Genomic DNA, 13557 nt, shown 5'->3' on the forward strand with positions numbered 1-13557 from the left:
TTTCTCTTTTTTCCTGTTTCCTCTTCTGTTTTTCTGCTCTATTTACATTGCAGTGTCCATATAAACTGTAAAACTCCCTGCATAATTATAATAAAGCAATTTATATGCATGAAACAAGTGGAGCAATATGGCAATTGCCGTACTGCTACACTTGTGAAAGTAAAATCTGTTGGGCTTTTTTTGGCAACAAGAGAACTATTCTTATTGCCACATTGCCAGACAGGACACTGTAAAAAAAAAAAAAAAAAAAAGAAAAAAAAAGGATAAAAAGGTTGACATTGGGTAACACTTTGTTGACACACCAAAAAGGTCTCTCTTTAAAACGGAAACATCGTTACCCGACATTCTTGCAGGGTTTTAAGTTGGGATCTGGTGTCTAGCTCTAGTGTTCACTGGGTGAGAAGCTGGGTTCACCATAGAAACTTCGCCGGTCCTTCAATGCACAGCACAGAGACAGAGAGGACAGCCAGCCATGCAAAAAGTTACTCGACCTTAAAGGCAGTACAGAATCCAAAATAACCTGGCAGTCAGGTTTTCTGATGGTTGGAGGACACCGGCGTGGTTAGAAGGAACTTAAATGAGAACATCATTACCAGCAAATGCAATATAATTCATGTTTTTATATGATTAGAATTTGCATGGCTGAAATATCTTCAACATATTTATAACTCATATGCTCCTGAATGTTGCCAGAATGTGTATTCATTGAAAAAAACATCTTTTTCACCTAAATGTTTGCCATTAAAGGTCGATGTGGCTTGCCATAGCATTTTAAATCCCAGGGTGGAGAACTGTTTTGGTAGATCTCTAAGCTAGTGTTCCTACACATTTTTGCTCATAACTGGAAAAAATGTTATGAACTCATGTAAGAGCAGCTTTAGCATCATCACTTTCCTTGTTTTCCATCTTTAATGCTCTAATGCCTTCATTTGGTGCTAAACATTTACCCAGCTGCCCTATGCTTGCTCTTCTATATACATATTTTACAACTTCTGGCATGGAAACCATTAATTATTAACTTTAAGTCGGAACACACAACACAATGATAAAAAAGTATAATACATGTCATTCAAAATTAGAACTACTAGCAAACATTGTTAGATCTTCTGAGTTTCACCAACGATTATTTCTAAATAGAATTATTCTGAACAGAAGCCTCATGTTCATGGCAAAAGGAGTGAAGTCATTTTATTTCTTTTTAATATGTATCTACAACAAGGGGGACACAGGCAAAAAACGACTGACAAGTTGATGGAAATTAATACAATAAAATAAAGTACATTAATCTTCATCAATGTAGATTTCCAACTTTTTTTTCCCAATAAGCAACTTTTTTTTTGTCTAAATTAACTTTACAATATAAAGAAACATACAAAGGAACCTCATTTTTATTTTTTTTTAAACTACACAAGACATTTAGGATCTGAAACTACCCTAACATGATATACAAAGCAACTTCCTGCCTCATATTCAATACTGCTTTGTCATCAGGAGGAAATGAGGAACCAAACAGAAAAGAAAAAAAAAATAAAATAAAATCTTTACTCCCAATTCTGCCCCAAAGTCCTCTCTTAACCCTCCCTATCCCTTAATGTTACAGTATTATACATCAGCACAATAGAAATACAGTAATGATCGACATTGTGACGGCTTTACTTACAGGACAGAAAGAAGTCGGGCTGCATTTTATACAACAGTATTAAAGTACATGGGAGAAAATGCACCTTCCTGCACTTTGTCTACGTCATCTTAGCAACAAATATATCCGTCTGGCTTTTTTTTTCTTCCTCTTACTTCTGCAAACATTTCTCTTGCCTGATTTTAAATAGATTAGAAAATCCTTCATAGTAAAGTATGTACTCTGATTCTGGTGTGTTGGACAGAGAGCCAGTGTCCTGTGTGCCCTCTGTTTTAGTCGTGTCAGAAGAAGCTGAGCTGCAGTGCATCGAAAACCAAGTGCCTTTTTTTTTTTTTTTTTGCACTCAAGTCTTTGAAAATCCTGCCAAAAATTCCAAAAATAATCTTATTTTGTATTTTTCTTTGTCCCCAAGAATGCACCATGTTTAAAGCAAGGTGCTGATAAATCATTGCAGAACTACAGGAATATATTCCTCCTCAGCCCTGCTCATTTGTAGCATACAGCCCCCCCACATCTATGGGTTGTGAGGTGAAATAGCATAATAGTCTATAGCAGCTCCGGTTTTTGTAAGTTTCATATCATTTCTGGTTAAAGGTACACAGTTTGCCTGATTCAGCACGCTACTGATCAGCTGTTCAGTTGTGATTTGAAATATCAAAACATGTCAATGATATCAAAATGCATTTTACAGTATTTACAAAAAAAAGGAACAAATAAAAAAAAACATGGTGTACAAAAAAAAATAAAAGGGGGTGAGGGGGGAGTGTTGGTATAAGAATGCCAGCCTGATGGAAAGACATGGAAAAAAGAAAGCATGGAGGAGGAGTGATATCGGTCTTTACATTGAATGAAGTAAAGATTTGCAGCTTCCAAACCTATTTTGACCTTCAATCTAAACAGCGTCAAAGCAAACTTTAAAACAGCGCAGACAGAAAACAAAAAAAATATCACAAATAAAGCACATGGAGTGAAAACTATAGTGGGTGGAGGGAGTGGACAGCACCATTCGGGCTCAGATGGAGGACTCTGCCAATTGCATCTGCAGATTTATACCGTCGCTACTTACTCTGCAGCTAACAAAGAAAACAAAATCAGGAAAAGCACTTTAAAAGGTGTAGGATTTTTATACACAAATTAAAACATAAATAAATAGAGGTGTGCATTTTCATTTTTTTTAACTGCAGGAAAGCTATGAGACAAGGAGCCACAGCTGCTGCTGGTGAGCAGGAACTTTAAAAAAAGTCCAGATGTTTTAAAAATGCCCGATTGTAACATGGATAAAACCCCACCAGCAGGGGGCAGTGTGTCTACAGGAAGCAACATGTTGCACAGCAAACTACAGGGGCATCTCACTAAATCTGAATATCATCAAAAAGTTTATTTCAGAGTTTTAATCCAAAAAGTCAAACTTGTTGATACAGATTAAATAAAACAGATATCTGTTTATTTTGGCTCATTTTGATTATTTGGCCAACAGCTAATGAAAATCTAAAATTCAGCTCCTTGTAAATTCAGACAAAAAATATAGTTATTAAAGTTTATGGAGATTTATGCAAATTTATGGAGGAGACATCTGACTTCACAATGATCCACGCTCGTCTTTTAGCATTTGAATGGAAAGTTGAGTAGAAAAAGTTCTTGCTTCCAGAGGAATCCTCTGAAGCTAGGCAACGTTTGAAGCTCTTACACAGGCTAACAAAAAGGACTCTGCTATTGGTGGCAAAACAACTAAGCTTGATTGGCTGGTAGATGGGTATGACCAACATCCCAGCAGAGAATAGATTGATGCAGAGTTTAAAGCTATAGTCTGTAACTTTTCTTAATGGATGAGAGATATATCCAACTGCACCTTCCCCCCTGCCTCTCCTCCTGCAGGAGATGACTCATGCCTCAAACACCTGTAAACAGCGTGAATAAATAGTATTGACAGAAAAACTACAAACATAAAACCAATGTGCTGGAAGGTTGAATCCTACGCTAATCTTTTAGCCTATTACATCCAATTTAAAATAATTCTACTTTTGTTCACCTCCTTGCTTTTCCTAAGTTGATCTGTAGTTCAGACTATAGACTATAATGTGGGTCTGGATGGTGCCATACAGGCCCAACTGCTGTGAAATTAAAGTTTAGAATAGTAGAGAAATTAGCTTTATTGTTATTACACTGTCACAAGTACAAAACAACAAAATGAACTCTCTGCATTTAACCCATCCCCTTGGGAGAGAAGTGGACTGCCATTGTGCGGCACTCAGGGAGCAGGGTGGGGTAAGGGTCTTTGCTCAGGGACACTAAGTGGCAGTCCGGGGTAGTGGGGCTTGAACTTATAACCTCTGGAAGACAAGCTCAATGCCCTAACCACAACCACCACTCCCCCCAGAAATAACTAAAGCTAAAGTTTGGACTGAGTATTGAACTCTTTAGCTTAGCGGATTCAGGGTCTTCCTCAAGTTTAATCAGTGCAGCTGTGCCAACCGACTCCGGCGCAGATCCCTTTCCTTACACACTGATTTGATCCAAACACATCAAATTGTAGCTCATAGCTCCTGTTCATAACTCCTACTCCTTCACACTGTCAAGTATAGTAAAGGAACTCCAGACTCCCAAGCCTTAGTTATTACACAACAGAAATGCACCTTGACGATTCTAGTCAAATTGGTGGTCTAAACGTGCACATCATGTCATGCAAAGGATCGTGGGATTCTTATTGCTCCTTAGGAACCTGTGTGGCCCCTACGCCAAAGGAACTATGATAGGAGGAATTCAGGCTCCTTTTCTCACCACCTGTACTATTTATGATCATGGCCACCACTGATGCACTCTACTCTGGCTAAGAAGTGTGTACCGATGTGCTGTATTCAGATCAAGCCTCCCTCCAGACGAATGTGCAAGTCTATTGCTCAAACTTAAAGGCCAACGTCTCCAATTTATATTGCCGTTTGTCCAGGGGAGGGGCTAAAGTTATCATAATCACAGATTATCCACTTTAAATTTCAACATTTCCTAAATGCTACAACTTTAAAAAGAGCCCCATCTAAGTATGAAAATAAACCATCCAGTGCATGGAAACACTTTCCAGTCTCTGCTTGTCTAATTTAATAATCAGATAAAGTTGGAGACTAAATTCTGCATTTTCATTAGCTGTAAACTACAATCATTAGGATAAATAAACACCTAGATTATTTAGCTCTGGTTATGCAAGCTAGAATTTAACATTTTTAATTGTATTTCTGATATGAACTTTTCAACCATATTCTGATTCCGAGAGGATTCTGTATGTGTGACTTGTGTGCAAATGTGATGTCTTTATCATAACAGTGTGCCCCTAAAAACAAAGGATGTTAATCTTTAAATGATAATAATAATTATAATAATACAACAAAAGTAGCAATGACACATTACATACACAAAAAATTGGAAAACATGTTCACTGATCATCACAACAACTCTGTTACAAATGTACATGTACAGAAAAACGATGTGGAAGGACAACGAAGGTCCTCCGTGGAATCTGGGAGCAAAAAGAAAAAAAATAAATGTTTTACAAAAAAAAAAAAAGAAATTATAATCCAACGCTGTGGTTGATGTTCCTATTAGCTGCAAAAGAGATACTGCGTCCATGATGGAGGGCGGCGCTCTCCGTTCACCTCCGTCCCTCGCTCATTGTCTAGACCCCGTCAGAAAGCCGGGGAGGCTGGGGCCGGAGTCTGAAAGGAGGCTCTTCCTGCTGCCCTGTGACTGCTTCCTATTCACACCTGCGGCCATTTTACACGATCCAGGAGGGCCCGTCTTAATTAGAGTCCCAGCATGCTCGAGGGCGCTCCCGGAAGGCTGAGTGGCCGCAAAAGTTCCCGACGAAGAGGAGGAAGGACGGTGGATAGGTTGGGTGGTGGAAGGAGGACGGCGTTAGGGTGGGCAAAGGGTGTGTGACGTGGGGGGAGGCGGGTTAATCCAAGGACAAGTTAGGATTGAATAAAAAAAAAAAAGGTGTAGAGTCGAAAAAATTGGGGGGAGAAAGATTAAAAAAAAAAAAAAAAAAGAAAATCACACACTCATCGTCATGTTGGGTGAATACTGAAAAGAGAGAGAGGGGAAGGGGGAGGAGGGGGGGCACAAATGAGTGGATATGTCACTAACCACAATTAAACACAAGAGGGCGCTCAGACCCAGCCCTGCAGGGGTAGAGGAAGCACAGACTGTCCGCTCTGTTGTCATCAACAAACAGGAGAGGCCAAGCTGCTTTCATCCAGTTCCTACAGCGACTGCCTCTGATCCGGGTTTGAAAACATCTTCTGTCTCTGCTTTTCATATTGGTCTAGTTTTACATTTTAAAACACTGAAAATTAACACTAGTCTGGACATTTATGAAGTTGTTGAATCATTTGGATTTTAAGTTTTTTGTTCCACAGATCAAGAGGTCAGCCTCTGATTGGACAGCATGATTAACAGGCACCTGTCTGACATCTACACCTATTCAGATTAACTCAAACAATTTTCAAATTGGGAATAAACTAAATTCAAAATACTGTATTACTATGGCATCCATTTATGCCCAATACTTCTATTCTTTTTCAAAAACTCGATCCTGTTAGAGAAGCACCACGTTTTAAATCACTGGCTGTTATCTTTTATTTCTGGTGCATAGTTTGTTTGTTAACCTTAGATCCTAACGAAGAAGGATGTTTAAATAAGGAACAGTATGGAAATTTTTCTTTTTCCAGGAAATGTTTTTAGACTTGGGGAAAAATACTAACTAGAGAGCAGAGGACATATTGATCACTGCTTATATATTTGCATGTAAGCAGCTCTGTAACCAGCAGCCTGTGCACCTCGTAGCTCTGCAGGTAGAGGCCAGGAGAGCATCACAAATTTACAATGCAGGGAACAGACCCCCCCCTCCCATCCCCCGTTACATCATTATAACAAGACCCAACATACTTTAGCGTTTCCTTTAGTGTTTAACAGCTATGATCACATCACTGATACAGAGGGTACGGAGTGAAGTTCTACCAGATTAGTAAGCGGCTCCAATGCAAGCAGAACACAAGCTGCTAGTGACCAAAACATTCTTTATGCTTTTTAGAACAAATTTACAGTGCTGTGTCCCAACATTAAAAGTATGGAATCATACCGAAAAAAAGATATTATGCTTTAAGACTATTTGACTTTAAAGTAAATGTTCTCCACTCATGAACCTGGATGAAAGATGAATTATTGCATGCCCCTGTAGTTCACCAATGATGATGTCACCGCATTTGCACCAGTTTTAGCTGGAATATTTTTTTCTTTTTGAAAAGGACAGCATTTTCGCTTTTGTGGATGGGAAGATGGTTAAGCGTCTCCCCCGACTGGACTTGATAAGACTGATTTATCTGTTAACTTCGCTAGTTGTGAAACAAATCAAGCTTCTCTTGCTGCTATGATTAGCTAAAGCCAGGCTTACACTGTGCAAATGTTTGCCTTTTTCGGGGGGATTTTCCAGTCGCACAAGAATTTTTCAATTGGGCTGACTTTCAGCCTGATCGTGCGTCGTGTAATGTACAGGGGGTAACGAGGGGCGATCAGCCTCTCAAGACCACCTCCCGATCAGGAATCGTGAGGTCAGGAGAAAATCAAACATGTTGGATTTTCCCGACAAGGTTTCTTCTCTTTCTTCTTCCTCTCAGATGTAAACACAGAAGCATGGCGGGTTTACAGGTGAAATGGAATTCTTTCTGTAAAATTGACAGACCGTAGTAGCCACGTTTGCTCCGCCATATCTATGTCAGAATACGTCGCCGCCTTTGCTTTTAAGGACTTTCAGCACAAAATCGCACAAATAGCCAAGGCAGCACGTTACACTAGTGAGCTTCATATTCCTCCGCTACTCATTTGGCTTCCGGATAGACGAGTCAGAGTAGCTCCATCTCACTGCGGAGCTGAGTCTGACGTATTTTAGACATCGGGCTGAGCATGCATCGTGAGCTGTGAACTCTCACTGTATGATGAAACCGCAGGGTTTCATCATAGAGTGTGAGCTGTACCTGCGTGCAACGATTGAAAAAAAAAAAAAAAATCACACAGTTTATACCCCACTTAAAGAGACGACATGGGAGGCAGGTACCAAATCAGTTCGAATTGTTTTGAATGTCACTACCTTTTGCAAACGTATCTACATTTCTATTGTACCAAAAACTGTAGCTTGGCTATTTGGGATTTGAAGGCAAGTATAAAGATTTATTAATCCATTTATAAATTGTTGAGTCTAAAGTGGAGAAAACAAAAACTAGCTACACTTTCTAAAGTGGTCATAGGACTCCTTATTCGGTTTAGATCTTCTTCATCGATGGCACGAGTGTTCATTTTTGGCTTTTAATAAACTATTTCAGCTTTTCTTTAAAGAGGAACAACTAAAATGGTTTTAAAAGCTGAAATTATGCAGATATGTCTGATTTCATTTATCCATGAAAACCTGCAGAGAACTGTAAGCAAGGATTAAAAGGAAACAAATCAGCTTTTGACTCACAATCACAAAAAATGTTTCAAGTAAAAAAACAAACAAAAACAAACAAACAAACCGCTACCAAATTTCAAGTATGGTGTTTACAACATTATGCTGAGGGCCTGTCAGGGTTCCAGGTGCATTAAACAAAGTGGCTGAAATAATGAAGACTGCTTCCTAAACTTTCTAAAGACGCACTAAAAGCTCTTAGAACTTAAAAAACTGGTTCATTCCAAGTTTCTAAAGTAAAGTTAACCTTTGCTCTAATGTACACTGGTGCACTATGCTTAAAGGGGGAGCATGTTCCGAGAAAACCTCCAATCTAGATAAGCTATAGCATCACAGATAAGCATGGGAAAAATACCCAACCAGAGTTATGACAGGAGATTCTTACTGCCTATGAGATTTGGTGAGGTTTCTCTGAAACATGCTAAAGGAGATTTACTTAAAAAGAAGATTAGAAAATGTAAGTTTATAAAAATATTTCTTTTTCACCAAAGCTGCTGTATAACCATCCAACTATTTAAAGTGGAGTATAAACCAATCATTAAAAGCCAGAAATGAAATCATACCAACAAATTCTTTTGACCTTCTTTGTTTAAAATCGTTTGTCCAAATCAGCTTCAGCTCACATCCAGTTTAGTTTGCGTTGTTGAGGCTACTGAAGCAGGTTTACCTGGGCCAAGCTGATTAAGATAAGCTTCATCAAACAACATATCAAAAAAGGGGAAATAAAGTTGACACAACGCCCATGTCTAAAAAAAATAAAAAAAATCTAAATTTTGCCCTTAATTTAAATACTGGGGAATCATAAAAACCAGACGGATCCATATAAAATAGAAAACTATAAATTGGGACAAAAAAGCACTTCCCTCCCATAAATTCCACTTATTCGAACCCTCTGCTTGCATTCTTCCACTGGTTTACATCAGGATAAACTGTTAAGGGCAGGAGATGTTGTCAACACAGTCCACTCACACTTTCGCTTTGGAATGGGTTCAAGAAGTTGCCGCCCATCTCGCCGTCATCCCGCGGCGTTCCTGGAGGATTGTTCATGCCTCCCATGTTGTTAGGAGAGCTCTGGTGGGAAAGAGAGAGGCCCCAAAGGCAGTCAGATGAGTGTAACACAGAGGAAGTAGTTCAGAAAGATGTTTGCAGAATTTGACGTTCATTCACCTTTGGCAACCCATCCATATCCCCAGACCCTGAGGATGTAAAACACACATTAGGGTATAATCTAAGAGAAAAAACAATCAGTCATTTGAGTCACTAATTCCCAGTGTTTCAACCCACCTAGTGATCCATTCATGTGATGCGGCTCCATGGCTCCCATGGCTCCCATTGGCCCATCGGGCCCTGGTCCCATTGGGAACTGATGAGAAGACGTGGAACAGGAATTATAAATTACTGCCATTATTTTTCCCTCCTTGGACTTAATCTTATTCTGTAATCTGAGTTGAATGTTTTCCTCCTAGGGATTTATTTTAGTTCAGCTGTAATATTATAGTAATAGAAACTCTTTGCAAAGTTGAAGAAGGAAAACTGAACACTTACATTGGGTCTGTTTCCTCCAGGTCCGATAGGATTCATCATTGTGTAGATGTTTTCACTGGAGTTAGTCGAATCTTAGGAGGTAAAAAAAAGAAAATAATATTAAAAACAGATCGTTCACAGCTGTTAAAAGATTCTATCGGGTGTTGGACAGGAGATCAAAACAAGAACGAAGGAATAACAGCAATGTTGCTGTTTAGTTAGGAAATAAATGAGAGACAGGGGGGGGGCATAGAAGGCTGACGCACCACCTGGGCTGGGCATGATGGGAGTTCCAGGCGGTCCCCCTCCACCCGCTGGACCCTGGGAAACAAATATATGGGTTTAAAAACAACCGAGTTTGTGGACTTTTCATAATAAACTGCACCTAATTTACTTCACTCACCACATAGTTTCCTGGTGATGAGGAAGAGTAGGCTATCTGCAGAGGAAACAGCAGTCAGAACCAACAGATGAGGGATACGCATCATATACAAACACACAATGTTTAAAAATCTAGCCTCTGTGCTGTGTGTTTCCCTGATACCCATAAATTTAATTTTACAAAGTTAAAACATTCGTTTGGGTCTCTTAAAAAAAAAGTAATACAATGCTAACCTCAACCTAAACTCATCATTCCTATAATGAAGATGGATGGAGTTAAATACTGAGCAATAATGGAGAGTTAAACTAGAATGGGCATAAAAAATGGGATGAAAGCTAAACATACACCCAGAGTTACAATGAGTTGGTTTAAATCAAAGCATATATTCATGAGTAAGAATGGCCTAGTCAAAGACCAGAACTAAATCTAATTCAGTTCCGGTCTGTGACAGGTTGTGTTTTTTGTTTTGTTTTATTTCTCCAATCTGACTGAATTTGAGCAAATTAAAGATGAATGGGGAGAAATTTACATCTCAGTTCTGCCAAGTTTTGATATAAGACTGAATACAAATACACACATCTATGTCACATTTATTCACAATTTAATGTTAATCTATTATGCAAAATCCTCAAAAATACTTAGAAATTCTCGTTCTGACTTGGCTTCAAACAAAACTGCATGAATTTGATGCATCTGCTTAGAAACTACCATATGAATAAATTCAAAGCAGAGCCGACATGTTGAGATTCTGACTCACTGAGTTTGCATTAGGTCCTGGCCATGGCCCCCTTCCTCCGGGACCCCTAAGGAAAAGATTGTATAAGAAAAACAAGAATAAGACAAAGCACTGAAAGTTTTAGGAGCATGTTTTCTGTTACCGTGTTTCAATTCATTAAAAAAAATAAAAAAAAATAAACTAAAGCAGCCTTTTTTCAGCCACCTGATCTGCAGTATGCAGCAACAGGTGGAGGAGGGGAAGACATGCTTTTCGGTTGCAGATCAAAATTAACTCAAAGTATTGTGGAAACAGGGTAATAAAGTGACAGAAGAGGAACGGAGCTACATAATTTGCTTAAGGTATTTCTCTGCACTTACATGTTCATTCCTGGCATGGGGCCACCCATGGAGTTGGGAGGGGGCCTCATGCCTCCATAATTCTAAGAGGAAAAAAGACAGAAAAAAATATGTCAAGAAATTCAAAATGCATTTGCAAGAAATATTTGAAAATGAAAGTTTTTCCTCATCCTTACCTGTGGGCCCATGGCCATTCCTCTGGGAGGATTCATTCTCATTGGACCACCCATGTTGGGATGTCCTAGCAAAAAAGAAACCCAACCAGTGTCAGAACTTGTACACAAAAGCTCATCTAATTACACATGCATCTCATCTCTTAAATGTTAGGAATAACATGAAATAACTACTAATATATGCTTATCTGATGCCAAATTTACCAAACCCTCTTTTTAAGTCAGGCATACCAGGCATTCAGTAAAAAAAAAAAACAACAACATTTCATGGGATTGTAACATCTAGATACTTCTAAAATGTCATTTTGTAAACCAATTTAACTGTATTTATTTGCGGCCTTTAAACCACAGAAAGGAAGTCGAATTTATAATTTCATTGAGTGTCTGAAACAAAATGACATCAGATCAAAACAGCTTACACACCTAAAATTACAAAAATATGTTTCTAAGATTAATATGAAAACAAAGAGACCAAAAAGATGGAGGTGTTGCCTTCTAAAATTCCAAAATATTTTCAAGCAGTAGATGTTGGGATTCTATATCCGAGAACATGGGTTTAATTTTTTTTAAGCAAACAAATGTTTTATAAAAAGTGTCTTAACAAGGTGTGGACCAGACAGACAACATCACATATTGTCAGCATAACAAGATAAAAAACTGATATTTTCCATCATTAAAATTGTTGATTTGAAATATTGAAGAGTGGTCCAAGGAGAAATCAAAGAGGAACACCTTGGGATGCATGAAGGAAGCCAGAGGGGATTCCTGCAGTTTTCGATCAGTATTCAACAATGTTAAAACATCAGGCTTACCTTGTGGTCTTGTTGGGTCCAAACTGTTTGGCAGGAGGGGCTGCGATCCTGGGATTCCACCAGGCTGAGAAGGGAGCAGACAGAAAAGTCGGTAAAACTCAGCAAGTAATAACACACGGAGCTGTTTAATGGAAATTTGATCCAAACTCTGATTACCTGATTTGGCATTCGGAGTGACGGGCGTGGCCCACCTGGATATCGTGGTGACATGAAAGGCTGTAGGGGGGGAAAAAAAAGCAAAGGTTAGGGGGTGGACACAGAGAAAATGACATTCCTATTATTGATAAATCCAAAAGTACTTCAACAGGGGAAGCACTGAGAACACAGAGATGGACACAGCGTGGTTGGAAAATGGATGACAACACTGGAAAACTGCTAATTCAGCAACACATCTGCCTTGAAACCAAAAAAAGCAAAAACAAAAAAATCACTTGCAAGAGTTGGTGTGGTCCAAACTTTAAAGGAGCACTACCCACAGGATGGACTGAAAGCTCGTTTGAGTGCAAGCGTGTGTCTTCCCTACTCTCGCTTTGCTGTAAGCTGACTCGGCCTTGTGGTCTGCCTGGCGTAGTCGGAGACACCTCGGGCCAGCGACGCGGTTCAAAAGGAAAAAAAAAAACCTTAGCGGAAGCGAGCTCGCGCTCTCTCGCACACAGAAAAAGAAACTGGAAACCACAAGAATGAAAAGCTGAGCTGCCGCAGTTAATGGGCAAAACCTAGCTTCATCTCCGCAGTGGCATCGCAGCTACTGTTCTGTATAGGAGCTGAAACGCCATGACTAAAGTTCTTCAGCCTGGGTCCACATGCTCAGAGTACCGTGCAGGAGCCAAACTTCCATCCTTGACATGTAGGAAACTGGTGCTCGTACATGTGAAGTGTTTATTTTGCTTGTCCCCCTGTTTAATTTATAAGATGCAGGAACAAGTGAGCGAGGGGGGGAGGGAGTGAGTGTGCAACTGTGTTTGTGTGTGTTCAGGCTGGAGAAGATAAGTGTGCAACCCCCCACAAGCTGCTCCGGGGGAGGGGCAGGGAGTGAATTATTCATCCTGCACGGGGGACAGCAGCTCCTCGGCCTTCCACAGGAACAGGCCTTGCTGCATCTTTTTATACAACAAGAGCTCACAACTGCAGGGGCTGCTTTAAATGGGGGGGTTAGCCTGAACAAAAGTAGTTCCTGAAGGGCTCAAGGTGGGGTGGGGATAAAGTGCAAAGGTTGCAAATGGGAAGAAAGAGGCAGGAGTGTATAGTTCAGGGTATGGGGGGGGGTTGAGAGAAAGTGTTTGCGTCTTACCTGACCGTGGGGTCCCATCATGGGGTTGCTGGGGTTGTGTGGGGGGGGCTGTGCATGGGGGGATTGCTGAGAGCCGGGCGGTGCCTTTAAGAAAGAAGAGCGATATCAGAGAGGGGAGGGGGCAGAATGTGGGTTCACACCTGGAGGAAGAACCCGATCAGAATCACAGGAGAGA

The 13557-nt window shown here is 39.9% G+C and overlaps 1 protein-coding gene across 3 annotated transcripts in view; it reads right to left on the minus strand.

Moving 5' to 3' along the window:
* Nucleotides 1-5094: 5094 nt before the first annotated feature.
* Nucleotides 5095-13557, minus strand: part of LOC107093035 (single-stranded DNA-binding protein 3-like) — a 45838-nt gene continuing 37375 nt past the window's right edge. The window contains exons 6-18 of one of the 3 annotated variants that reach the window (XM_015387838.1): nucleotides 13383-13466; nucleotides 12248-12307; nucleotides 12092-12155; nucleotides 11283-11347; nucleotides 11128-11189; nucleotides 10790-10835; nucleotides 10054-10089; nucleotides 9920-9971; nucleotides 9672-9742; nucleotides 9411-9489; nucleotides 9294-9322; nucleotides 9096-9197; nucleotides 5095-5710 (exon numbers count right to left, since the gene is read on the minus strand). In XM_015387838.1, coding sequence (XP_015243324.1) covers nucleotides 5681-5710; nucleotides 9096-9197; nucleotides 9294-9322; nucleotides 9411-9489; nucleotides 9672-9742; nucleotides 9920-9971; nucleotides 10054-10089; nucleotides 10790-10835; nucleotides 11128-11189; nucleotides 11283-11347; nucleotides 12092-12155; nucleotides 12248-12307; nucleotides 13383-13466 — 780 coding nt within the window. In that variant the 3' untranslated portion in view covers nucleotides 5095-5680. Of the gene's footprint in view, nucleotides 5711-9095; nucleotides 9198-9293; nucleotides 9323-9410; nucleotides 9490-9671; nucleotides 9743-9916; nucleotides 9972-10053; nucleotides 10090-10789; nucleotides 10836-11127; nucleotides 11190-11282; nucleotides 11348-12091; nucleotides 12156-12247; nucleotides 12308-13382; nucleotides 13467-13557 lie in introns of all 3 variants that reach the window. The other 2 variants (XM_015387837.1, XM_015387839.1) reach the window with 2 other exon arrangements.

Source organism: Cyprinodon variegatus, unplaced genomic scaffold, assembly GCF_000732505.1.
Source record: "Cyprinodon variegatus isolate N-32 unplaced genomic scaffold, C_variegatus-1.0 Scaffold404, whole genome shotgun sequence".
NCBI lineage: Eukaryota > Metazoa > Chordata > Actinopteri > Cyprinodontiformes > Cyprinodontidae > Cyprinodon > Cyprinodon variegatus.